Raw genomic sequence first — 27064 nt, 5'->3', positions numbered from 1 at the left:
ATACTATGATTTATGGTCTTTAATTCCCAGAGAGGCTCCTTTAATACTTCTTAAGGGGTTGGTTTAGTGGCCATGAACTTTGTTAGTTTTTGTTTGTCTGAAAAACTCTGGGGGCGCCTGAGTGGCTCAAAGTGTCTGATTCTTGGTTTTGGCTCAGGTCATCTCACGGTTTGTGAGTTCAAGCCCCGTGTTGGGCTCTACGCCACTGATACAGAGCCTGATTAGGATTATCTTTCTCTCTCTGTCTCTCTCTGCTCTTCCCCCCCCCCCTTTACTCACACTCTTTCTCTCAAAATAAATAAATAAACTTAAAAAAAAAGAAAAGAAAAGCTGTGTCCCTGCCTCTATTCCAAATGATAGCCTTACTGATTAGAATATTCTTGGCTGCAGGTATTGCCCTTGCAGCACTGAATATTTCATATCACTCCCTTCTGACCTGGAAAGTGTCTGCTAAAAATCCACTGATCGCCTTATGGGTTTTCTCTTTTATGTAACTGTTTTCTTTTCTCTTGCTGCTTTTAATTTTTTTTTCTTTATTGCTACTCTTTGCCATTTCAATTATTATGTATCTTGCTGTGAACCTCATTGGATTCAATTTTTGGGGAGATCTCTGTGCCTCTTGGATCTGGATATCTGTTTCCTTCCCCAGATGAGGCAACTTTTCAGCCATTATTCTTCAAATAAATTTTCTACCCCCTTTTCTCTGTCTTCTTCTGAGATCCCTATAATATCAATGTTATTACATTTGATGGAGTCACTGAGTCTGCTAAGACTGTTCTTAATTTGCATAATTCTCTCTCCTCTCCTTTGCTCAGTTTAGTTACTTTCCATCACTCTATTTTCCAGGTCATTAATTTGTTACTCTGCTTCATCTAGCCTGCTATTTATTCCTTCAGGTGTATTTTTAATTACATTTGTACCCTTGACCTCTGGTTCTTTATCTCTGTGTTGAGGGTCTCATTGATGTTCTCCACTCTTCTCAAGTCCATTGAGTATCTTTATGATTTTTTTTTAACATTGATTCATTTTTGAAAGAGACAGTATAAGCAGGGGAGGGGCAGAGAGAGAGGGAGACACAGAATCCGAAGTAGGCTTCAGGCTCTGAGCTGTCAGCACAGAGCCTGATGCGGGCCTCGAACCCATGAACCGCAAGATCATGACCTGAGCCAAAGTCGGACGCTTAACCGACTGAGCCACCCATGCGCCCCATCTGATGATTTTTTTTAAGTGTATTTTGAGAGAGACAGAGACTGCATGAGTGGCGAAGGGTTAGAGAGAGAGAATTCCAAGCAGGCTCCACACTGTCAGCGCAGAGACCAACATGGGGCTCGAAGTCATGAAACCATGAGATCATGACCTGAGCTGAAGGCAAGAGTCAGATGCTTAACCGACTGAACCACCCAGGCCAACCCAATCATTATTTTTTTTAACGTTTATTTATTTATTTGAAAGAGAGGGGGTGCACACATGAGCTCAGGAGGGGCAGAGAGAGAATCCGAAGCAGGCTCCATGCTGTCAGTGCAGAGCCATATGTGGGGCTCAAACTCACAAACTATGAGATCATGACTTGAGCCGAAATCAAGAGTCAGACACTTAGCTGACTGAGACCCCTGTGATGTCCCCTGTGATCATTATTTTAAATTCTCTTTCAGGCATATTACTTCTGTCCATTTGACTTAGCTCTCTTGCTGTGGTTTGGTTCTGTTCTTTAATGTGAGAGATGTTTCTCTGCTTCCTCATTCTGTCTTTCTGTGTTGTTTCCGTGTGTTGGGAAGGTCAGCTACTTCTCTTCTTCTTAACAATAACAGTCTTAGGAAGAAGAGGTCCTGTGGTGCCCTGTAGTGCAGTGTCTCCTGTTCCCCAGGGCCTAGCACTTCAGAGAGTGTTTCCTTTATGTGTGTTCTCTGTGTTGAGTCTTGACCTCTTTTGCCCTCAGTCCAGTTGTTTGCCGAGTCTGTCTTTGCCTGTTGTGGGCAGCATTTGGTTCCCAGCCTTTTAAAGCATACAGTGGTCTGCTTGCAAAATGAGACCTGCCCCCCACAGGAACTGAGGTTTCGCAAAACCTGTGGGTCTGGAGATGTGGAGTTGGCACGATTTGCACCAGACTTCTCAGGGAAAGGGGCTGTAGCTCTGGGATTGAGGCAAATGTGACTGGGAAGGGCAGATCCACTAAAGTGCAGAGGTGGGTGCAGCGGGGCTTGGTATAAGTAAAGTGGGTAATGACTGCCAGCGTCACTGGTTCCCACAGGTGGCCATTGTTTATGCTGGCGGACAGGGGAGGGAAATGGTGCCTGCCAGCTTCTTTGCTCCAGGAGTTTCCTCTCAAGCCCCGAGTCTCAGGGCCATGCTGTGAAATGAGCAAATCACTTTCTCTCTTGTCTGTTCCCGGTGTTTTTCAAACTACTGGTTCTACGCTGTTTCTGCCTATGTTGTTTGCTGTGCTGTCTCTTTAAGGGCACAAACTAAGCTTCCTAATGCCCTTGGGGTTCTCCCAGAACTGAGCCCTCTTATCTTTAAAATTCTAGGCTTTAAGCCTCACTGGTTGTTGGAACTCACAAAATTCAATCCCTCTCACTTTAAAAGACAAACTTTATGAGGATTCATTCTCCGCATTTATGGCCTCCTGGCATAAATGTCTAGTTTTTGCCCTTCTCCACACCTACTGACTTTCTCCCCACCACAGATGGCCACAGTCCATTCTACTCTCAGACCACATCTTTGCCTTTCCTGCTTTCTTCAGTGTGGCCTCCTCTCTGCCTTTAGTTGTGGAATTTGTTCTGCCCATTTTTGGATCGTCTGGGTTATTAAAACTGACGTTATTATCTGGTTGTATCCATGGGACAAGGCAAGCTAAAGGTCTTCCTACCCCTCCATCTTCCCAGCCAGCCCTCCACATTTCTCCCTTTTGATCAAGTTTCTTTGAAAGTATCACTGATAAGGGTGCTTGGTTGTCTCATTCAGTTAAGCATCCAGATTCTTGATCTCAGCTCAGGTCTTGATCTCAGAGTCATGAGTTCAAGCCCCATGTTGGGCTCCACACTGGGTATGAAGCCTACTTTAAAAAAAAAAAGTATCACTGATCAAGTCAGGTTTTCCATATTCAGTGTGTTTATCCCTCAGAGTCTGGAAGAACCTTTCCAGGTTGTCATGTGTAATATCAGAAAGAAAGTGTATAACAGTTGGAAACTACTTAAAGTCACATTTGATTAACTAGGAAAGTTAAGAGGAAGAAACTCTGAGGTACTCCCCCTTAAAGTCCCAGTCTTCTTCAGGTTCTAAGTGTTGGAGATCATCTTAAAGTGTTGGGCCAACATCACTTTATTGGGTACACTTTTTTTTTAGTTCAATAGGCAAAAAATATATAAAACTTAAAATAATTTACACAAAACAGAAGTAACAATTCTAAATCATATAATGGTTCCAAACCAGATTCCAAACCAGGACTCTTGGTCTGAAAGTAGCCAGGTGAAATATTTTTTGGCACTTATTCCAACTTAGGGGAGAATGGTTCTCCCTGTGAAGGCAAACCTGGGCTTGTGTATGCCTCCTTTCCAGAAGTCCCCACTTAAAGCAACCATGAAAACACAATAGTAGATACTGCACACTGAAAGAATTAACCAAATGCATTTTGGAAGATACAGTGCAGGTATAATCATGAAGCAAAAGCTGGTGAGCTTTTTGCAAAATAGCAAAACTTGAAATTTCGACTTTTTTAAAGTGTTATCTCAGAAGAAGTATCTAGAACCAAATGTGTTATTAATAATACAGTCAGTAAGTTTGCAAAATTAGAGACCCATTATTTTGGATAAGAATCTAACGTCAGTTAATGGTTTAGATGAAATAAAACTTCTGTGAATTCTGAAACTTCTGACCCTTTAAAAAAGCAAGTAAAAAATTAATTTGTCCTAGGATCATGATAAGGCTTTTTCCTAAAAGCCATAATCAAAAGAAGGGGGTTTTTTGCAAGGGCTTGAGAAATGCAGATGAGTACCTTGTCTTTCCATGAGAGAGAAGAAAGTGAGAAAAAGGTATTCAGCCTGGTCCAGACATAGGGAAAACTATGTCATCAGATGTCATCTGCTTCAGTTTCAGCAAATCTGTACTTTCAGGTCACCAGGTGATGTACAGATCCAGTCAGGGTTTGGTTCGTTCGTTCCTTCCTTCCTTCCTTCCTTCCTTCCTCCCTCCCTCCCTCCCTCCCTCTCTTCCTTCCTTTTTAATGTTTGTTTATGTTTGAGAAAGAGAAACAGAACACAACCAGGGGAGGGGCAGAGAGAAAGGGAGACACAGAATCAGAAGCAGGCTCCAGGCTCCCAGGTGTCAGCACAGAGCCTGATGTGGGACTCAAATTCATGACCCGTGAGATCATGACCTGAGCCAAAGTCAGACACTTAACTGACTGAGCCACCTAGGCGCCCCAGGTGCTTTCTTTACATGAACCAAAAGTCTATTCCCTGGAGTTTGGAGGCATAAGGATTGGTTTGTAGTTCCCGATAAGAGCCTTTCTAGCAAGGTAGAAGAGTATGTGGAGGTGCATTTTCCAGCAGACAAAATCCTCAGTTTGCAAGATGTGATACTTAAGGTCTTTGTCTCCTCCAAAGTGCACTGTGAAAAACATGTACCAAAACATGGTTATTTTTGATAGAAGCAATTAGGTCTTTACAGTGTTGAAATATATTTTCTTTCTTTTTTAATGTCTATTTATTTTGAGAGAGCACGTGTGAGCAGGGGAAGGGCAGAGAGAGAGGGAGAGAGGGATCGCAAGCAAGCTCTGTGCTCAGCTCAGAGCTCACAACTGTGAGATCATGACCTGAGCCAAAATCAAGAGTTGGACGCTTAAATGACTGAGCCACCCAGGCGCCCCTATGTTCTTTCATTAACTGTGCGTCAGAGGAGGCAAGAGCCAAGTGTATTGGAAATCCTGTGACTGTCCCAGGGAGTGAGAGGTTTTGGTCAGAGTTTTTGGAGGGTCTCTACAAATTGTACCAGTTGAGTCTTAATAGTGCTGTTACTGCATGTGAGTAACTCTGAGGATTAAGGATGGTATGCACAATGAAAGTGTTCTAAAATTGTCCAACAGCATAGATTTGTCAAAGCACCTGGCCAGTAAAAAGGATTCCCCACTCACTGTGAAATTTGAGAGGGGTTCCCAGGTAGAGATAATCTCAGAATTTTAGCCACAGAAGCATTATCGGCTTGTCTACAAGGGAAAGCTTTGATTCAGTGAGAAAACATGCAAACCATGACTAAAACATTTACCCATGAGAGGGACAAGTTGTATGAGATCCATTTTTACAAACAGGTTTCCCTGGAATATACTTTGGAAAAGTGGGACAAGTGATTTAGGCACTTTTTGCTGCCTTATTAACTTTCCTCACCAGTATTGGTTGAGGAATGCTATTATTTTATCAGTAAACCACAGGTTTAAAGCATATACAGAGCTAAGTATTAGGAATCTTAGAACTACTGGTAAGACTAGATTGTTATTTAGTCCAAACCAAAGTTGTCTTTTTATCAAGCCAATGATTATTACATTTCAGATAGTGTTCCTGCTTGCCTGGGGCCAATTGTTAGATATCACTTGTCAGTTTTTCCAGATTATCATTTGGGATAATATCCCTGTGGACTTGATAGAGGTTTGGCTATTGGTCTCCTTGAGTGCAGCATTTTTGACAGAGGTATCAACGAGGTGGTTTCCTTTGGCCTATAAGAGAGTTAAGTCTAGAATGCCTAGAACCTTAATAATAACTAGAGCTATTGACAAAAGTACAACATCTGATAAATTTTGGACATAAGTCATTTTTAGTTTCATTAGAGGTAAGGACACCTTGTTTCTATAATATTCCAAAGTCATTAGCTCTCCCAAAGGTATACCAACTGTCAGCTTAAACATTTATAGTTTTACCATTGATTAAGGTACAAGCTCAAGTAAGGATGTGTACCTCAGCTTCTTGGGTTGAAGTAGTCAAAGGTTAAAGGTGCCACCTCAATGACTTCAAAAGGAGTATGCAGTAATATACCAAGCACAATATTTACCATTTTTATCCTTTAAATAAGAACCATCAGTAAACCATGAAAAATCTGCATTGGTTTAAGGAATTTCCTGTAAATGGTCACAGGGAATCAAAAGGTGAGCTGTCAGCATTAAGTAGTCATGAGGGATTTCATCCATGAAGGAGGGAAGAATAAGAGGGTTAAGGTTATTGCAATGAGAAAGAGTTATATCAGGAGCAGTTAGAAGGATTTCATATGAGGTGAGCAAGTGTGTGAAGAGAATTCAGGAGGGCTTCTGCTGCACGGGCACGAGGACACATGAAGAGAATCCCCTATTTCATGAGTGGCCTTAACTAAAAAAGCAGTGGCAGAAATGGCTCTGAGGCAAGGGGGGGATATCTCTGTGCCACAGGGTCTAGTTGGCTTTAATAGCATGTGGGTCCATGATGGTCCTCATGTTTTGGGATGAGTACTCCAAGGGCCTTCCCTTCCCTCTCATATATGAAGGAAAAAGGGGAAGTTGATAATTAGGATGTCCGAGAGCAAGGGGCTTTATTAGGCTTTAAGTTCTCAAAGGCCATGTCATCTTTCCAAATAACAGGGTTATGTTTGTCACTTTTTAATAAAGCGTGTAAAGGTTGAGCCATTATAGAGAAGTTAGGAATTCAGTTTTGACAGTAGCCAGCCAGTGCAAGAAAGCCTTGTAATTACTGCTTAGTTTTAGATTGGGGGAAATTCAGGATGCCTCGAAGTCTACCTGGATCCAAATGTAGTCCTTATTTTGAGATCAGTTGCCCTAAGTGTCTAACCTGAGTTTGAGCAAACTGCAATTTTTCTTTGGAGATTTTATGTCCCTTTAAGGCCAGAGAGGCATATCATCTACATTTTATAAAACAGACCTGCAGAAAACTTGATATCCAAATCAGCTTTTAAGGTTGTGAAAAAGAAGTACCCTGGAGAATTACTGTCCAGGTGTATTTCCATTCTTTCCAGATGAAAGCAAACAGATACAGGCTATCCCCATCAACTTTAATACTAAAAATGTACTTTTTAAGTCGATTACAATGAAAAGTTTTCTTTCAGCAAAAATGGCTGCTAGTAGCATATGGGGGTTACCAACAACAGGGTGCCAAGGGATAGCAGTGTTATTTATTGTTCAGAGATTTTGGAAGAACCTCCATCCTTAGCCTTTGGTAAAGTACTTACTACAGGGAATAGGGAAGAGGGATAGTGAGGCCCTGGGCCTCGTAATCTAGTATTACAAGTTTGAATCCTGAAAGGGCTTCTTTACTTATCTGGTATTGATTAATTATAAGATGAGGTTTTGAGAACACTATGTGAATCTTGATGGGAGGTTCACTGTAGATTCTGCCAATATCACTTGGGGATTTTGCCCATAAAGAGGTTGGTAGCTGATTCAATAGGAATAAAAGATGTCAAAGGTCATGTAGATCCTCTGTTTGGCTATTTTGATTAATACTGTCAAATTCTAAAATTATTTCTCTCTCTTGGGATAAAGAAGTTCTGACATAATATACTCATCTAAGAAATCTAGGCCCAATAAATGAATAGGGGTGTAATAACTAAGGGGGAAAAAACCTAGACAAAAGGGAATAGATTCAGAGATAGGAACCTGATGACGTTTATTAGAGACCCCCTCTATTTGAACTGTTTTACTACTCCGAGGCAGGGGCTGCCTTGTAGCAGTGGGGTGGATGACAGAGAGTATAGCTCTGCTGTCGATATGAAGAGAGAGATTTTTTCCCAATCTGGAGAGAGGTTTCCCAAAGCTGATTAAGAGGGAAGAGTCCCTGTAGTTCCTCAGAGCCCCATCATTGGGAATTAGGAATTCATTAGAAAGACTGACTAGAGGGCTGAAGGTGCCCAGAGAGCTTAAGTTTATAACAACCTTTTTTTTTTTTTTTTTTTTTTTAAACTGCCCTGGCTCTTTGCAGTATAATAGCAGACACTAAGTTTGTTTGTTTGGTGCGTGCGTGCGTGCGTGCGTGTGTGTGTGTGTTTAGGGGCCTTCATTTGCCAGAGTTGAAAATTGATCATTTTAGCAGTCTTTCTTGTAGGTGACTCACCTAGGATGCAAGTGAGCAGGTTTGCCGTGTTAACTAAATCTGGGGTAGGCAATTTACCATTTCAACCTAGTCCTTTTTTTTTTTTTTAATATAATTTATTGTCAAATTGTCTTACATACAATACCCAGTGCTCATCCCAACAAGTTGCCCTCCTCAATGCTCATCACCCATTTTCCCCTCTCCCCCACCACCCCATCCACCTCTGTTTGTTCTCAGTATTTAAGAGTCTCTTGTGGTCTGGCTCCCTCCCTCTCTGTCTGTAACTATTTTTCCCCCTTCCCTTCGCCCATGGACTTCTGTTAAGTTTCTCAAGATCCACTTGAGTGAAAACATGTGTGTCCTTCTCTGACTGACTTATTTCACTCAGCATAATACCTTCCTGTTTCATCCATGATGCTGCAGATGGCAGGATTTCATTCTTTTTCATTGCCAAGTAGTATTCCATTGTATATATAAACCACATCTTCTTTTATCCATTTATCAGTTGATGGACATTTAGGTTCTTTCCACAATTTGGCTATTGTTGAAAGTGCTGCTATAAACATTGGGTTACATGTGTGCCTATGCATCAGCACTCCTGTATCCCTTGGGTAAATTCCTAATAGTGCTATTGCTGGGTCATAGGGTAGTTCTATTTTTAATTTTTTGAGGAACCTCCACACTGTTTCCCAGAGCGGCTGCACCAATTTGCATTCCCACCAACAGTGCAAGAGGGTTCCCATTTCTCCACATCCTCGCCAGCATCTATAGTTTCCTGATTTGTTCATTTTAGCCACTCTGACTAGGGTGAGGTGGTATCTCAGTGTGGCTTTGATTTGTATTTCCCTGTTGAAGAGTGACGTTGAGCATCTTTTCATGTGTCAATTGGCCATCTGGATGTCTTCTTTAAAAAAGTGTGTATTCATGTCTTCTGCCCATTTCTTAGCTGGATTATTTGTTTTCAGGTGTGGAGTTTGGTGAGTTATTTATAGATTCTGGGTACTAGCCGTTTATCCAATATGTCATTTGCAAATATCTTTTCCCATTCCATCGGTTGCCTTTTAGTTTTGTTGATTGTTTCCTTTGCAGTGTAGAAGATTTTTATCTTGATGGGGTCCCAGCAGTTCATTTTTGCTTTTAATTCCCTTGTCTTTGGAGATAATGTCGAGTAAGAAATTGCTGCAGCTGAGGTCAAAGAGGTTGTTGCCTGCTTTCTCCTCTAGGATTTTGATGGTTTCCTGTCTCACATTTATGTCTTTCATCCATTTTGAGTTTATTTTTGTGTATGGTGTAAGAAAGTGGTCTAGTTTCATTCTTATGCGTGTTGCTGTCCAGTTCTCCCAGGACCATTTGTTAAAGAGACTGTCTTTTTTCCATTGGATACTCTTTCCTGATTTGTCAAAGATTAGTTGGCCATACATTTGTGGGTCCAGTTCTGGGGTCTTTATTCTATTCCATTGGTCTATGTGTCTGTTTTTGTGCCAACCAGAACCATACTGTCTTGATGCTTACAGCTTTGTAGTAGAGACTAAAGTCTGGGATTGTGATGCCTCCTGCTTTGGTTTTCTTCTTCAGTATTACTTTGGCTATTCAGGGTCTTTTGTGGTTCCATACAGATTTTAGGATTGCTTGTTCTAGCTTTGAGAAGAATGCTGGAGCAATTTTGATTGGGATTGCATTGAATGTATAGATTACTTTGGGTGGTATTGACATTTTAAGAGTATTTATTTTTCCAATCCATGAGCATGGAATGTTTTTCCATTTCTTTGTATCTTCTTCAGTTTCCTTCATAAGCTTTCTATAGTTTTCAGGAGATCTTTTACATCTTTGGTTAGGTTTATTCCTAGGTATTTTATGATTCTTGGTGTAATTGTGAATGGGATCAATTTCTTTATTTCTCTTTCTGTTGCTTCATTATTGGTGTATAAAAAAGCAACCGATTTCTGTATATTAATTTTGTACCTTGTGACATTGCTGAATTCATGTATTAGTTCCAGCAGACTTTTGGTGGAGTCTTTTGGGTTCTCCATGTAGAGTCTCATGTCGTCTGCAAAAAGTGAAAGTTTGACTTCTTTGCCAATTTGGATGCCTGTGATTTCATTTTGTTGTCTGATTGCTGTTGGTAGGACTTCCAACACTATGTTAAACAACAGTGGTGAGAGTACACATCCCTGTCGTGTTCCTGATCTTGGGGGGGAAAGCTCTCAGTTTTTCCCCATTGAGGATATTAGCTGTGGGCTTTTCATAAATGGCTTTTATGATGTTTAAGTATGTTCCTCAGCTTTCTCGAGGGTTTTCATTAAGAAAAGATGCTGTATTTTGTCAAATGCTTTTTCTGCATCTATTAACAGGATCGTATGGTTCTTTTCTTTTATTAATGTGATGTATCACATTGATTGATTTGCAAATATTGAACCCGCCCTGCAGCCCAGGAATGAGTCCCACTTGATCATGGTAAATAATTTTTTTTATATGCTGTTGAATTCGATTTTCTATTATCTTGAGAATTTCTGCATCCATGTTCATCAGGGATATTGGCCTGTAGTTCTCCTTTTTTGTGGGATCTCTGTCTGGTTTGGGAATCAGGGTAATGCTGGCTTCATAAAATGAGTCTGGAAGTTTTCCTTCCCTTTCTATTTTTTGGAACAGCTTGAGAAGGATAGGTATTATCTCTGCTTTAAATGTCTGGTAGAGTTCCCCAGGGAAGCCGTCTGGTCCTGGACTCTTATTTGTTGGGAGATTTTTGATAACTGATTCAATTTCTTCACTAGTTATGGGTCTGTTCAAATTTTCTATTTCTTCCCATTTGAGTTTGGAAAGTGTATGGGTGTTTAAGAATTTATCCATTTCTTCCAGGTTGTCCAGTTTGTTGGCATATAATTTTCCATATTCCCTGATAATTGCTTGTATTTCTAAGGGATTGGTTGTAATAATTCCATTTTCATTCATGATTTTATCTATTTGAGTCCTCTCTCTTTTCTTTTTGAGAAGCCTGGCTAGAGATTTATCAATTTTGTTTATTTTTTCAAAAAACCAACTCTTGCTTTTGTTGATCTGCTCTACGGTTTTGTTTTGGGTTTTTTTTTTTTTTTTTTATTCTATATTGTTTATTTCTGCTCTGATCTTTATTATTTCTCTTCTTCTTCTGGGTTTAGGGTGTCTTTACTGTTCTGCTTCTAGTTCCTTTAGCTGTGCTGTTAGATTTTGTATATGGGATTTTTCTTGTGTCTTGAGTTAGGCCTGGATTGCAATGTATTTTCCTCTTACGACTGTCTCTGCTGTTTTTGCTGTCCTCTTAGGACTGTCAAATCCCAAAGGGTTTGAACTGTTGTGTTTTCATTTTCATTTGTTTCCATATATTTTTTAATTTCTTCTCTAATGGCCTGGTTGACCCATTCATTCTTTAGTAGGATGTTCTTTAACCTCCATGCTTTTAGAGGTTTTCCAGACTTTTTCCTGTGGTTGATTTCAAGTTTCGTAGCATTGTGATCTGAAAGTGTGCATGGTATGATCTCAATTCTTTTATATTTATTGAGGGCTGTTTTGTGACCCAGTTTCTGATCTTTCTTGGAGACTGTTCCATGTGCACTCCAGAAGAAAGTATATTCTGTTGCTTTGGGATGCAGAGTTCTAAACATATCTGTCAAGTCCATCTGGTCCAATGTATCATTCAGGGCCTTTGTTTACTGATTTTCTGTCTAGATGGCATGTCTTGATGATGTGTTGTAAGTGGAGTATTAAAGTCCTCTGCAATTACCACATTCTTACCAATAAGATTGCTTATGTTTGTGATTGTTTTATATATTTGGGTTCTCCCAAATTCAGTGCATAGACATTTATAATGGTTAGCTCCTCTTGATGGATAGACCCCGTAACTATTATATAATGCCCTCCTTCATTTCTTGTTACAGCCTTTAGTTTAAAATCTAGTTTGTCTGATGTAAGTATGACTACTCCAGCTTTGACTTCAGAAGCATGATAAATGGTTCTGCATCCCCTCACTTTGAATATGAAGGTGTTCTCAAGTCTAAAATGAGTCTTTTGTAGAGAGCAAATAGATGGGTCTTGTTTTTTTTATCCATTCTGATACCCTGTGTCTTTTGATTAGAGCATTTAGTCCATTTACATTTAGTGTTACTATTGAAAGATATGGGTTTAGAGTCATTGTGTTATTCGTAGGTTTCATGCTTGTGGTGATGTCTCTGGTCCTTTGTGGTCCTAGCAACATTTCACTCACAGAGTCCCCCTTAGGATCTCTTGTAGGGCTGGTTTAGTGGTGATGAATTCCTTCAGTTTTTGTTTGGGAAAACTTTTATCTCTTCTTCTATTTTGAATGACACGCTTGCTGGATAAAGGATTCTTAGCTGCATATTTTTCCTGTTCATCACATAGAAAATTTCCTGCTACTCCTTTCTGGCCTGCCAAGTTTCAGTAGATAGGTCTGCTACTACCCTTATGTGTCTACCCTTGTTTGTTGAGGCCCGCTTATCCATGGCTGCTTTCAGAATTCTCTCTTTATCTTTGTATTTTTCCAGTTTCACTATGATATATCATGCAGAAGATCGATTCAGGTTATGTCTAAAGGGAGTTCTGTGTGCCTCCTGGATTTCAATGTCTTTCTCCTTCCCTAGATTGGGGAAGTTCTTAGCTATGATTTGTTCAAGTATACCTTTGGCCCCTTTCTCTCTCTCTTCTTCTGGAACTCCTATGATATGGATATTGTTCCGTTTCATTGAATCACTTACTTCTCTAATTCTCCCCTTGTGATCCAGAATTTTTTTATCTATCTTTTTCTCAGCTTCATCTTTTTCCATTATTTTATCTTCTATTTCACCTATTCTCTCCTCTGCCTCTTCAGTCCTCCTTGTGACCACCTCTTTTCTAAATTCTTGTTAAGGTATGTTGTTTATATCTGTTTTGAGCAATGCTTTAGTTGTCATTTCTTCCTGGAATTTCTTTTGAGGAGAATTCTTCTATTTCATCATTTTGGCTAGTTTTCTGTCCCTTATATGTTTTAAAAGCTTGTTATGTGCCCTGCACCTACAAGCATTACTATATTAAAGAGGGGTCATATACTTTCCAGGGACTGGCCCTTCAGGAGGTGTTTTTTAGAGAGTGTGACTTTCTCTCTGTTGTTGTGACTTTGGTTACTTTACCTCCCTACTCGTAGTGATGTTTTGGACCCTCCACCAGGTGTGCTCTGATTTGTTCCTTGAAGTAGCCCTGGAAAGGAACACAAACAAAAAGCAGACAGAAAACATGTAAAGACACTAACAAAAAAAAACAAACCAGAAACACCAACTACAAGTAAAGAACAGCATGGAGGCAGTGCTGATGAAAGAGTACATACAAAGAGAGAAATGACAGGGGCGGGGCAAAAGAAAAAATAAAAATTGACCAGGCAGAGAAACTGTATGTCTTAATCCAGAGAGAGAGAGAGGAAAATAAAGAAGGAGGTGGGGGAAAAAGAAAAGATAAAGTTGTCCAGACAGACAGACAATATGGCTTATTCTAGAGAGAGAGAAAGGAAAATAAAGGAGGTGTAGAGCATGTATGAAGACAGTGGATTAAATATGTCTGCTTAAACAACTCAACAACCAGAGTAACCAGACTAGAGGAGGGAAGAGAGAAGAAGGAGAAATAGAAGGAAGAATGTATCTATATAATAAGAATTGTCGGAGAATTAAACCAGGCAATGCAGCAGCACAGGTCTGGAGGAGGGGCCATTTGGGTCTATACCGCTCCAGTAGATAGGCATTATCAGGCACGGAGGGGCATGATTTGGTGTAGGTGGGTCACGCCTCCACTGTGGGCCCCAGGGTCCGATCCCTGAGGCCCCACCTTGGTGGTGGTGGTGAGGAGAAAAATAGCGACACCCCAGTCTCTCCTCCATGGACCAGATGTCCCAAACCACTCTGTTCTAGCCATACTCACTGTGCCGCTGGCCACACAAAGAAGTTTGTCTTGCTCTGCCAACTCCCATGCCCTGGCACTTGGCTGGGATTCAAACTCTCACTCTGTACTGGAGAAGCACCGCTCCATGCTGCCCAATACATCGTCTCTGGCTGATGGAAGCAGGCGGGGTTTGTCCTGTCCCACAGCACTCCAGGGAGGGGATCGCTTTCTCCTACTGCAGACTGCACCCCAGAGCTGGCTCCCCCCCTCCCCAGGTGCATGATCTGGGCAGCTGGCCCCAGTCCGGAGAAAGCCCCTCAGAGATTGGATCTTTCTCCGTCCTGGTCTGAGGTTTTTCTGTTGTCAAGATACAGTCCTATGCTTCCCCAGGCTTTCTTTCTCTTCCCCTTGTCTCTCCACAGAAGGGGATCCCTCCCCTCCATTCTTTTTATCTCTCCCCGTTCACCATCATGTACCTGTGGCCCGTCAGGTTGTCCCAGTGGGTCCCTGGAAGCAACCCTGTCTCTTTGCCTCCCAGACTCTTGGAGTTCAAAGTCCTTTGGCTTCAACACTGCTTTGAGAGACAAGGGAACTTTGGATCCCCCTACTTCTCCACCATGTTGGCCCCTCTCCTGGTCCTTTTAATTAAAGGAGAAATTCCCACTTTAGAACATTAATAAACATAAAGTTAAATGCTACCTGAGTGGATTTAACATCTAAAGAAAGATCAAAATTTTCTTTAAAGACAGTGTGGATTCAATTGTAATAGTCATGAACAAGTTCATCAAGCTTTTGTGTGCTAATCTGAGTTTTGTTTCAGTCAACAGGCTTAGGAAGAGCGACTGTAATTGCTTGGTGATTTCCAACAAGTTTTCTAGCATCTTACCACAAGTTAGATGTTTGTTTTTCTAAATACCCTTCAGGATATTCTCCTCTGGCTGGTTCCATCCAGTGTTTGGCCTGGTTCTCACCAACAAGCACATGGAATAATTGGTATAAATCTGAGAAACCAAAGTGGTAAATTTGAATAACTGTTGAATTCTTCAGCAAACTTATTGGGGTCCTCAGTCACTTTAGGGAACTTTTTAACTATGGCTCACAATTCAGCCTTAGTCCAGGGAACAAGGAACTTGAAGTTTATTTAGTTCCTCGGAAAACTTAACTTTAAAGAAGCAGGTTTTAATAGGTTCAGGAGAGGACGAAGCAGAGAGATTAAAAGGCAAGTTCAGCAGAAAGAACAGACAAAAGTGTTGCCAGAGGTGGGTCCTGAGCACAAGATGGGTGCAGATGGAGGGAGGGAGAAAACGGCCTCAGAAGCCATTTTGATGGCTTTTGTTCTGATGGCTTCAGTTGTTTGTTTGCCTCAGTTGATTTGTAAATAGCATCTTGCAAAAAGGCAAAAAAACATATGGAACCCTCAAGGTACAATTTAAAATAGGCATCCCAGAGATACAGAGTTTGCCGGACAAACACAAGATAAAGGAATTCATGACCACTAAATAGCCCTACAAGAAATGTTAAAGGGGACTCTGCATGGATAAACCATAAGTAGGACTAAGTAGGAAACACAAAAGCAGTATAAATAAGTATATTTAAAATTCAGTCAAGGGATTCACAAAATAAATTATGTAAATAAATTCACAAAATAAACATAAATTATGAACCATATACCTAAAATATGGACATGGGAGAGAGAAGGGTAAAGAATAGGTTCAAATTTAAGTGACCATCAACTTAATATAGAATGTTACATGCAGAAGATATATACACACCCACACATGTATATACACATACACACACAAATTACCATTATATATACATCCATATATATATATATAATGGTAACCATGACTCAAAAACCAGTAATAGATATGCAAGGACTAAAGAGAAAGGAATCCAAGTATATCACTTAGGCCAGCTAATCATGAGAAAAAAAGAGAAGAAAGGAACAGAGAAGTACAAAAACAACCATAAAACAAGTAACAAAATGGTAATAAACGCATACCTATCCATAATTACTTTGAATGCAAATGAACTAACTCCAGTCAAAAGACATAGAGTGATAGAATGGATAAAAAAGCAAGACCCATCTATATGCTGCCTACAAGAGACTCATTTCAGACTTAAAGACACCAGAATCAAAGTGAAGGGATAGAGAAATGTTTATCATGCAAATGGATGTCAAAAGAAAGCCCACGTGGCAATACGTGTATCAGACAAAATAGGCTTTAAAATAAAGACTGTAACAGGAGACAAAGAAGGACACTATATAATACTAAAGGGGACAGTCCCAACAAGAACATATAATAGTTGTAAATATTTATGCACCCAAAATAGCAGCACCCCAATACGTAAAACTGTTAATAAAAAAAGAAAGTAATTGAAGGTAATACATTAACAGTAGTGTACTTTAAATTTTTTTTAACGTTTATTTATTTTTGAGAGACAGAGTGTGAACAGGAGGGACAGAGAGAGGGAGACACAGAATCTGAAGCAGGCTCTGAGCTGTCAGCACAGAGCCCAACACAGGGCTTGAACCCTGTGATGAGAGATTCAATGAGAAACAATGAGATAATGAGCTGAAGTCAGACGCTTAACTGACTGAGCTACCGAGGTACCCCTAAAGTAGGGCACTTTAACACCCCACGTACATCAACAGATCATCCAAACAGAAAATCAACAAGGAAACACTGGCTCTGAATAACACATTGCACCAGGTGGATTTGACACATGTATTCAGAACATTCCATCCTAAAACAGCTGAATACACATTTTTTTCAAGTGTACATACACCATTCCCCAGAATAAATATTATGCCACAAAACAAGTGTCTCATGGAAAAGACTGAAGTCATACCATGCATCTGTTCTGAACACAGTGCTTTGAAACTAAAAGCCACAAGAAAAAACCTGGCAAGAGCACAAATACATGGAGATTTAATAACATGCTACTAAACAATGAATTGGTCAGTCAAGAAATTAAAGAGGAAATAAAAAATAACAGAAATAAAATGAAAATACAATCATCCAAAATCTTTGAGATGCAGCAAAAGCTGTTCTAAGAGGGAGGTTTATAGCAATACAGACCTACCTCAAGAAGCAAGAAATATCTCAGATAAACAACCTCATACCCATAGGAGCTAGAAAAAAAAGAACAAAATCCAAACCAGTAGACAGAAGAAGTTTTAAGGGTTAGAGCAGAAATGAAATAGTAACTTAAAATACAGTAGAACAGGTCAATGACACCAGGAGCTCATTGTTTGAAAAGATCAACAAACCTTTTACCATACTTACTCACCAAAAAAAAAAAAAAAAAAAAAAAAAGACTCAAAATCAGCAGTGAAAGAGAAGAAATAACCACCAACATCACAGAAATACAAAGGATAAGAGAATATTACAAAAAATTATATGCCAGCAAATTGGACAACCTAGAAGAAACACAAAAATCTCTAGAAACATATATATAACCTCCCAAACTGTCAGGAAGAAAGAAAATTTGGACAGACCAATTACCAGGAATGAAATTGAATCAATAATCGAAATACCTCCCATAAACAAAAGTCCAAGACCAGATGGCTTCACATGTGAATTCTACCAAACATTTAAAGAATTAATACCTAGTCTTCTCAAACTATTCCAAAAATCAGAAGAGGAAAGCAAGGTTGCATATTCATACTATGAGGCCAGGATTACCCTGATACCAAAACCAGATTAAAACACTGCAGAAAAAAGAATGATAGTCAAATGTCTCGACGAATATAAATGCAGAAGTCCTCAACAAAATATTAGTAAACTGAGTCCAACAATACACTTTAAAAATCATTCACAGTCTAGTGGGATTTATTCTGAGGATGAAAGGGTAGTTTAGTATTCCCAAATTAATCAGCATGACACATCACATCAATAAGGGGAATGATAAAAAGCATGTTATCATCTGCACAGATGCAGAAAAAGCATTTGACAAGGTACAACATTTATTCATGATAACCCTCAACAAAGTAGGTTTAGAGGGAACATAGTTCAACATAATAAAGGCCATATATAGAAACCCCACAGTGAACATCATACTCAGTGGTGAAAACCTGAGCTTTTCCCTTAAGATCAGGAGAATGACAAGGATGTCCCCACTCACCACTTATATTCAACATATTGTTGAAAGTCCTGGACACAACAATTAGACAAAAACAAAAAGTATTCAAATTGGAAAGGAAGAAGTAAAATGTTCACTGTTTGCAGATAACATGATACTATATGTAGAAAACACTAAAGTTCCACCAAAAAACTACTAGAACTGGTAAGTGAATTCATTAAGGTCACAGGATACAAAATCAATATATAGAAATACGGGGCACCTAGCTGGCTCAGTCAGTGGAGCATGCAATTCTTGATCTCAGGGTCGTGACTTCAAGCCCCATGTTGGGTGTGGAACCTACTTAAAAAATGTTTTTCAGGGGCGCCTGGGTGGCGCAGTTGGTTAAGCGTCCGACTTCAGCCAGGTCACGATCTCGCGGTCTGTGTGTTCGAGCCCCACGTCAGGCTCTGGGCTGATGGCTCAGAGCCTGGAGCCTGTTTCCGATTCTGTGTCTCCCTCTCTGCCCCTCCCCCATTCATGCTCTGTCTCTCTCTGTCCCAAAAATAAATAAATAAATAAATAAATAAACAAACGTTGAAAAAAAATGTTTTTCAGAAATCTGTTACATTTCTATACACATAATGAGGTAGCAGAAAGAAGTTAAGGGGGAAAACCCCTTTTAGTGTTACACCAAAAAATAGTAGAAACCTAACAGTAAACTTAACCAAAAAGTAAAAGAACTAAACTCCCAAAAGCTATGAAACACTGGAAAAAAAAAAAAAAAAAAAAAGCCTATGAAACGCTGATAAAAGAAATTGAAGAGGACACACACAAATAGACATTACAAATATTGTTAAGATGTCTATACAACAAAAAAAAATCTGTAGATACAATGCCAACAGAATTTTTCACAGAACTAAAATAAATACTAAACTTTGTATGGAACTACAAAGACCCCAATAGCCAAAGCAGTCTTGAAAAAACAACAAAACTGGAGGTATCACAACCCCAAATTTCAAGATATACCACACACCTGTAGTAATCAAAACAGTATGGAATTGTCACAAATATAGACACATATATCAATAGAACGTTATAGAAACCCAGAAATGAACCCACAATTATATGGTCAATTAATCTTTGACAAAGGAGGAATGAATATACAATGGAAAAAAGTCTCTTCAATAAATGGTGTTGGAAGAACTGGATAGCTACATGCAAAAGAATGAAACTGGACCACTTTCTTACACCATACACAGAAATAAATTCAAAATGGATTAAAGACCTAAATGTGAGACATGAAACCATAAAAATCCTAGAAGAGAGCACAGACCGTAATTTCCCTGACATTAGCTGTAACAATTTCTAGATAGGTCTACGGAGGCAAGTGAAACAAAAAATAAACTACACCAAAATAAAAGCTTCTGTACTGCAAAGTAAACAACGAAGAAACATGAAAGCCTGCTGAATGGGAGAAGATATTTGCAAATTACATATATGATAAAGGATATCCAAATATACAAAGAATGTATACAACTCAACAAAACAAATATTCCAGTTAAAAAATGGGCAGAAGACATGAACTGACTTTTCTCCAGAAGAGACCAACAGATGGCCAACAGACATATGAAAAGATACTCAGTATCACTTATCATCAGGGAATTGCAGATCAAAACCACAATGAGAAATCTCTCACATCTGTCAGTATGGCTAAAAACTAAAATACAAACAATAACTGTTGGTGAGTATGTGGAGAAAAACTGTTGGGAATGCAAACTGGTACAGCCACAGTAGAATATAGTATGGAGATTCCTCAAAAAATTAAAAATAAAACTACCATATGATCCACTGATTTCACTACTGGATGTTACCCAAAGAGTACAAAAACACTAATTTGAAAAGATATATGCACCTCTATATTTATTGCAGCACTTCTTACAATAACCAAACTATGAAAGCAATGCAAGTGTCCATCAGGAGATGAATGGATAAAGAAGAGGTTGTGTATACATACAATGGAATAGTATTCAGTCATTTAAAAAATGAAATCTTGCCATTTGCAGCATCGTGGGTAGATCTACAGGATATAATGCTAAGTGAAATAAGTCAGAGAAAGACACATACTGTATGATTTCACTCATATGTGAAATTTAAGAAACAAAACAAATGAACAAGGAAAAAAAGACAATCCAAAAAAAAACCCAGACTCTGAACTAGAGAGCAAAGTGATGGTTATCAGAGAGGAGATGGGCAGGAGGGGCGGTGCATGACACAGGTAAAGGGGATTAAGAGTCCACTTATCTCAGTGAGCACTAACGTACAAAATTCTTGAATCACTGTATTGTACACCTGAAACTAATACTATATGTAATAAAAATTTTAATAAAAAATAAAATAGGCATCCCAGTCAGTTGTGCTTTTGTTTTTCTACAAGTCACAGCTTTTTTTTTTTTTTTAATTTTTTTTAACGTTTATTTATTTCAAGACAGAGCATGAACGGGGGAGGGGCAGAGAGAGAGGGAGACACAGAACCGGAAGCAGGCTCCAGGCTCTGAGCCATCAGCCCAGAGCCCGACGCGGGGCTCGAACTCACGGAACGTGAGATCGCGACCTGAGCTGAAGTCGGACGCTTAACCGACTGAGCCACCCAGGCGCCCCTGCAAGTCACAGCTTTCTAATTTAATTTTGAGTAAAACAAGTTTGTGAAGATTAAAAGTTTTCCATAATAGCCATTGAGGTTCAAAATTACTTTTGGCTAAGTTGATCCATTTAGTTATAATTATACATGCATGAAGATGATAGATTTTTTTTTTTTTTTTTTTTTTTTGAGAAGAGAGGGAAACAGAATCCCAAGCAGCCTCTTCCCTGCCAGCACAGAGTCCGACGTGGGGCTCTAACCCACAAACCGCAAGATCATAACCTGAGCTGAAGTCAAGAATCAGACACTGAACTGACTGAGCCACCCAGGCATCCCAATAAGAGACCCTTTTTTTTTATGTTTAGTTTTGAGAGAGAGAGCGAGCATGAATGGGGGAGGGACAGAGAGAGAGAGGGAGACACAGAACTTGAAATGGGTCCCACGCTCTGTACTATCAGCACAGAGCCCAACGTGGGATTTTTTTGTTCTTATTTTAGAGAATGAGTGAATTGGGGAGAGGGGTAGAAGGAGAGAGAGAATTTTAAGCAGGCTCCATGCTCAGTGCAGAGCCCAATGCAGGGCTTGATCCCACCACCCTGGGATCATGACCAGAGCTGAAATCAGGAGTAAGATGCTCAAGTGAGCCACAGGCACTCCAGGACATTAAATTTTAAACATAAAACCAGCCAGAGTCCCAGAAACATGAGAAGTGGGGGGTACCCTCAAGCATTTTGATAACTGTTCTCCCATTTCTTAGAGGCTTTTCTCTAGAGCAGAAAGAAATTTCTAAACAGCACAGTTTCAGGGCGCATGGATGGCTGTCAGTTAAGCGTCCAACTTTGGCTCAGGTCATGATCTTGCAGTTTGTGAGTTCGAGCCCCACATCAGGCTCTGTGCTGACAGCTCAGAACCTAAACCTGCTTTGGGTTCTCTGTCTTCCTCTCTCTTCCCCTCTCCCGCTTGTTCGTTTTCTCTCTCTCCCAAAAAATAAATAATAAAACATTTACAAAAATAAAAAAATAAACAGCACAGTTCCAACAGGAACAGTCTGGTTCTAAAAAGGAGGCAGACCAAAAGCTAGAACAGTTTCAGTAGGCACAGTCTGGTTCCAGGCAGGAGTCAAGCCAGAGACCAGCATGGTTTCATCATGAAGAGTCTCGTGTCCTAAAAGGAGTCAGACCGAAGGCCACACAAGTACTCTCAGAGATTGAAAAAACAAAAACACAAGGCCTGAAAACAGATTGCAAATGAAGCCTGGAGGCTTAAACACAAAGCAGGGCACTCAAAATCCAGGAGAAAACTTACCTTCAAACTCTGTAGGTGGTGAGAAGACAGCGTACCCAGTTGGCTCTGTAGATACCGTCATCTCTTCGCTCACCAGCCTTAGAGTTGTTGAAGGTCTTCACTAGATCTCATTTTTGATCATCAAATAATGCTGACTTTAAAAATAAAACTGCCAGGGGCACCTGGTTGGCTCAGTTGGTTAAGCCTCTGTCTCTTGATTTTGGCTCAGATCATGATCTCATGGTTCATTAGTCTGAGCTCCATGTGGGGCTTCATGCTGATGACACAGAGCCTGATTGGGATTCTCTCTTTCCTGTTCTCTCTACCCCTCCCCCATACTCACTCTCTCAAAATAAACTTTTAAAAATAAGATTGCCAGTTATTTTACCAGCAAAAAACAAACAAACAAACAAAAACAGGTTTATTCACTAATACTAGAGAATTGCAGTCCAGGACAAACAAGATAGGGCAAAACCATAGGCAAGAATTCAGAAGGAAGGAGAGGAATGCCCTTTAATAAAGAAGAAAACAGGATGTTGAGAAAGCTGTTATAAACAAAAAAGTCCATTGGAGTAAATTGGGAACTGGAAGTATAGTGGGTTTTCACTGGCTGAGGTGTCAGTGTCTCATTGGCTGGATTGTTGCTTGGGGGAGGAGGAAAGCCTTTCTTCCTCCTGTTGGGATAGCAAAATAGTATCCTTGTGCAAAGTCCCTCTCTTCCCCTTAGGTCTGGAATTGGGAAGTGAGAAGTTGTGAGAGCTTGCCCTGCTGGCCTGACTCCATTCTAAATGAGATTTCCTTTAAAAAAAAAAAAAAAGTTTCCTTTAATTAATTTTCACATTTTAAAATATGCATGTGGCAGGGGTGTTTATTTTTTTACCTTTATTATGTTGTGTTCAAATACTATGACCTTTACAGTTCTTGCATTTTGAATTTGGAAATGAGTATGGTTTTGTGGAAGTGCTTGTATAATTATTTTTTGTAACTGTTCCAAAGTTATTTGAATAGACATTTCTCTGTAATAGATTTACTTGCAGTCTCTTACCTTTTCTTTCAAATACAAACTTTTAAATCTGTCATAAGGATATATATCCTACTTTACTGCCACTTCTGTTAACCTCCACTTAGGAACTTCGTAGAACCATCATTTCAAAGATGGAACCCTCCTCTATTTTATCTTTCCCATAATTCCCTTAAGAAATGCTAGGGGCGCCTGGGTGGTTCAGTAGGTTAAGTGCCCAACTTGATTTCGGCTCAGGTCATGATATACAGTTCGTGGATTCAAGCCCCACATCAAGCTCGCCACTGGCAGTGCAGAGCCTGCTTGAGATTCTCTCTCCCCCCTTCTCTGCCTCTACCCAGCTCTCTCTCTTTCTCAAAATAAGTAAACTTAAAAAAGAAGACTGTTACAGCTTGATCACTCTAACAAAATATAATATGAAGCACCAAGATTCAAATGAAATAAATGAATCTCACATCAAATTTTCTTGGATACAGATTCATTTTTCCAGTGACCAAACCCTGCTACACTTCATTCCTCAAATGTTTCTCTCCTTGGCTAATAGAATTTCTTAGTTTCACCTGGAAGCAGAGTGGTCTAGGGGAAAAAAGACAGATTTTAGGTCGGAAAGGCCTGGGTTTTAATCCAAGCTCTGCATACATAACAGTTTGATCAAGTTATTTAACCTCTTTAAACCTTAGTTTCCTCTCATGTAATAAAAGAATAAAAGCCAAGAATTAATACTGTATCAACTGCAGGGGCTACTAACCTTAGAAAAAGCACCTTCGTTGGCAGTCTAAGAAAATAGGGAAGTAGTAAAAATAAAAATGGCATTTATTATATATGTATATAATAATTCTATATGTATATAATCAATTATATATAATTATATTCATATAGCAAATTAATATATAATAAAACATTTTATATAATATATACATTATGTGTATATATATATATATATTTTTTTTTTTTAAGTATTTGTTCTTTTGAGAGAGAGAGGCAGAGAGAGAGAGAATTCCAGGCAAGCTGTATACTGTCAGTACAAAGCCCAATGCAGGGCTCAAACTTATGAACCATGAGATCATGACCTGAGCTTAAACCGAGAGCCAGCCACTTAACCAACTGAGCCACCCAGGAGCCCCTAACATATATTTTTAATACAGTAAAGAAAAGTTTTGGAAGGCATGTTTTCAAAACAAATCAGATTTAAGACCAGTTCCAGTGAGATTCCCTATTTGCTGCATCCCCTCATCAGATTTTGAGGAAATGTTTATCACATTATGATCTAAGATAGATTCTTTCTCAAGTGTTTGTTATATTATGTGGAAAAGTTTTGTTTTAGTTTTGAACTAGCCATTACTAGCCTGAAATTTTATTTTTATACTTATATTCTCTGTTTTTGTTTTGTTGTAAGACTAACAAATTTCCAAACTGTTTTTACATTTTAAAAAAATTAGTGGTGCCTGGCTGGCTCATTTGATAGAGCATGTGACTTGATATCACGGTGGTGAGTTTGAGCTCCACAGTAGGTGTAGAGATTACTTAAAATCTTAAAAAATATTTATTACAATGCCTAGACACCTATTTTTTTAAACCTGTTTTTATTCATGTGTATATAGGATGGGACATGAAAAGATTTTGTAAAACTATTTTTACAGGTCTTTCTACAGAGTCTTTCTGAGAGGGAAGCAAATTTGTTTTCATGTACTTTTAAGATAATTGACCTGATAGCATATATTAAGTTTTAGCCAACACGAACAAATGGAAAGATATTCCATGCTCATGGGTTAGGAGAATTGATATTGTTAAAATGTCCATACTATTAAAGCAATCTACAGATACAATATAATCCCTATCAAAATACCAACAGCATTTTACACAGAACTAGAACAAATAATAAAATTTGTATGGAACCCTAAAAGACCCCAAATAGCCAAAGCAGACTTAAAAAAGAAGAATATAGCCGGAGATATCACAACCCCAAATTTCGAGATATACTACAAAGCTGTAGTAATCAAAACAATATGGTATTGGCACAAAAATAGACACCCAGATCACTGGAACAAAATAGAGAACTCAGACATAAACCCGTGTTTATATGGTCAATTAATCTATAACAAATATTAACCAGTTAATCTTTTGGTTTCAAGTGATAGAAACTCAAGTTACCTTAAATAAAAAATAGGTTGTTAGTTCAAAGATTCCCAGGAAGGTTCTACCTACCAGGCTGTGAGAAGGGCAGGAATTGCACTCAGCCTGAGGGGTTACTAGAGCAAGTCTTGAAACATTGGCAGGATTCTCTTTCCCCCTGCTGCTCATTGCTCCTTTTCCCTATAAGCCACCTTTATTCTCAACCATTGCAGGATTCCTTTAAATAGGAAGATATATAGTTCCCCACAGGTTTTACACTCTTAGCCACTAAACAGTTAGTTAAACATAATGGTCTTTCTGGGCCATGTTCAAAAGCTCATGGGTGGGACTGATGAGTGTGGCATGACTTAGTTGCTCTTTCAGGGACCAGTTGACTGTGTGGAGGGTGGAATACTGTGATAGGTTCATGTCAATCAGGTACCAATCTCTAGACTAGTCAACTGATTACTTTCACTAACCATGTGGGTGGCTAGATCTTAGATAGAAAAGGAGTGCTAGGCAAACAGCCATGTAGAGTCTCCTACCCTAGGACAGTGGGATTCCATGGTTTTCATCATGTGCTCTGTAAGCCCCCAGAGCCCTTGTCAGTTCATGGCAAAACCAGTTTTCCATAAATAACTGTCACATATCCACCTTTGCAACTTGTACTGCTAGTTCTGTATAAGCACAAGCATTTCCTTTGATGATACATGCTTTGTGCAGAAGGAATAAAAGAACAGAATTTAAAAGAATAGAATAAAAAGAATTTTCCAGACACGTATCCCCCTAAATAGGTACTCTGTATTTTAAATAATATTTTTCAAGTATTCAAATAGTATTTTTCAAGTTTCCTACTTTGAAATGACTTTTAACTTCTATCATTAGAAAGATGATCCTGAGCTTTTGGTGGACTCAGAGGTTAGGTAAAGGTTTGTCTTAGTCTAGTAAATAATGGTTTTATTCTTACTTTCTGTTTCAGTGAGGAGGTAGATTTTGAACTTCCATGCACTGAAAATGAGTGTGTATCAACTTCAGAACCTGATATTGGTGGACAATCTAAAATGGTATTTAAAGAAAAAACAGTCACTTCTCTTGGAATCGTGGCAGATGGAGTGGCCCCAGTCTTTAAAAAGAGAAGAATTGAAAATGGAAAATCTAGAAATTTAAGGCAACGAGGTGATGATCAGTAATTGCAAAAGAGCTTTTTGTACCTGCTTTTCAGACCGCATGGTGACTATACACCTTGAAGCTCCTCTGTGTTTGTTTAAATGCTGAAATTTTAGATTTATTCTAAATGTATTTTCTGTGAATCTAAAATAAATCTTTTTTCATGTGAAACTTATTTTTGCTCCTAAAATGGAAGCCTACCACCACATTTCATTGTAATACAGTGTATTATATTGAGTGTCTAAAAATGCTAATTATGTCGTAATATAAGATGCTATGTATCTGTTACTTAAAACATGGAAAGACAAGGCCTTTATTCCATTCTTACTCATAAGCACATTCTTATCCTGCACCGAAAATGCATTACTTTTGCACACTGATACTAACTTATCCAAGAAATAAGAATCAGACCACATAAGAGAAGATTCACAGGCCCGTGATGGTTCAGTTCTAAGGATTCTGTCAAAAGGCTGATACAGAATGTTTATGTGTGTTGGCCTACCATACCCAGTTTAAGGCTAAGGGCCAAGAACCAGGACTGCAACTCAGGAACTTTAAATGTAGTGCTTAATATGGAATGAAATTTGGACCAAAGTAGAAATGTGTATTTCCCCAGTTTGGTTCAAAGCAGCAAGCATTGTTTAAACATTATTACTTACCTTGAGCTAGGCATTATGCTAGGAGCTGAGGATATAAAGATGAATAAGATATATCCCTGTTCTTCATGATTTCACATGCTAGCATAGTCCTTCTCTCAGTCATGCACTCTGTTTCAAACAGCCTTATATATACTAGAAAGTAATTTTTCAGGCTTAT

At 39.1% G+C, this 27064-nt stretch overlaps 1 protein-coding gene and 1 long non-coding RNA gene across 3 annotated transcripts in view; both read left to right on the top strand.

The window, feature by feature from the left end:
- The window catches only part of WBP4 (WW domain binding protein 4), a 65164-nt gene extending 38745 nt beyond the window's left edge, over positions 1-26419 (top strand). Inside the window, exon 10 of one of the 2 annotated variants that reach the window (XM_027064952.2) lies at positions 26061-26419. In XM_027064952.2, coding sequence (XP_026920753.1) covers positions 26061-26271 — 211 coding nt within the window. In that variant the 3' untranslated portion in view covers positions 26272-26419. Of the gene's footprint in view, positions 1-10411; positions 15515-26060 lie in introns of those variants that run through there. The other variant, XM_053216149.1, reaches the window with a different exon arrangement.
- Positions 18924-21912, top strand: LOC128314240 (uncharacterized). The gene is made up of 2 exons (XR_008295733.1): positions 18924-20447; positions 20678-21912. It is a non-coding gene; the product is annotated as an uncharacterized LOC128314240 (long non-coding RNA).
- Positions 26420-27064: the final 645 nt, after the last annotated feature.

This window comes from Acinonyx jubatus, chromosome A1 (genome assembly GCF_027475565.1).
Source record: "Acinonyx jubatus isolate Ajub_Pintada_27869175 chromosome A1, VMU_Ajub_asm_v1.0, whole genome shotgun sequence".
Classification (NCBI taxonomy): Eukaryota; Metazoa; Chordata; class Mammalia; order Carnivora; family Felidae; genus Acinonyx; species Acinonyx jubatus.
Note: the sequence above shows the minus strand (reverse complement) of the source record. Positions and strands in the feature narration are given on the sequence as shown.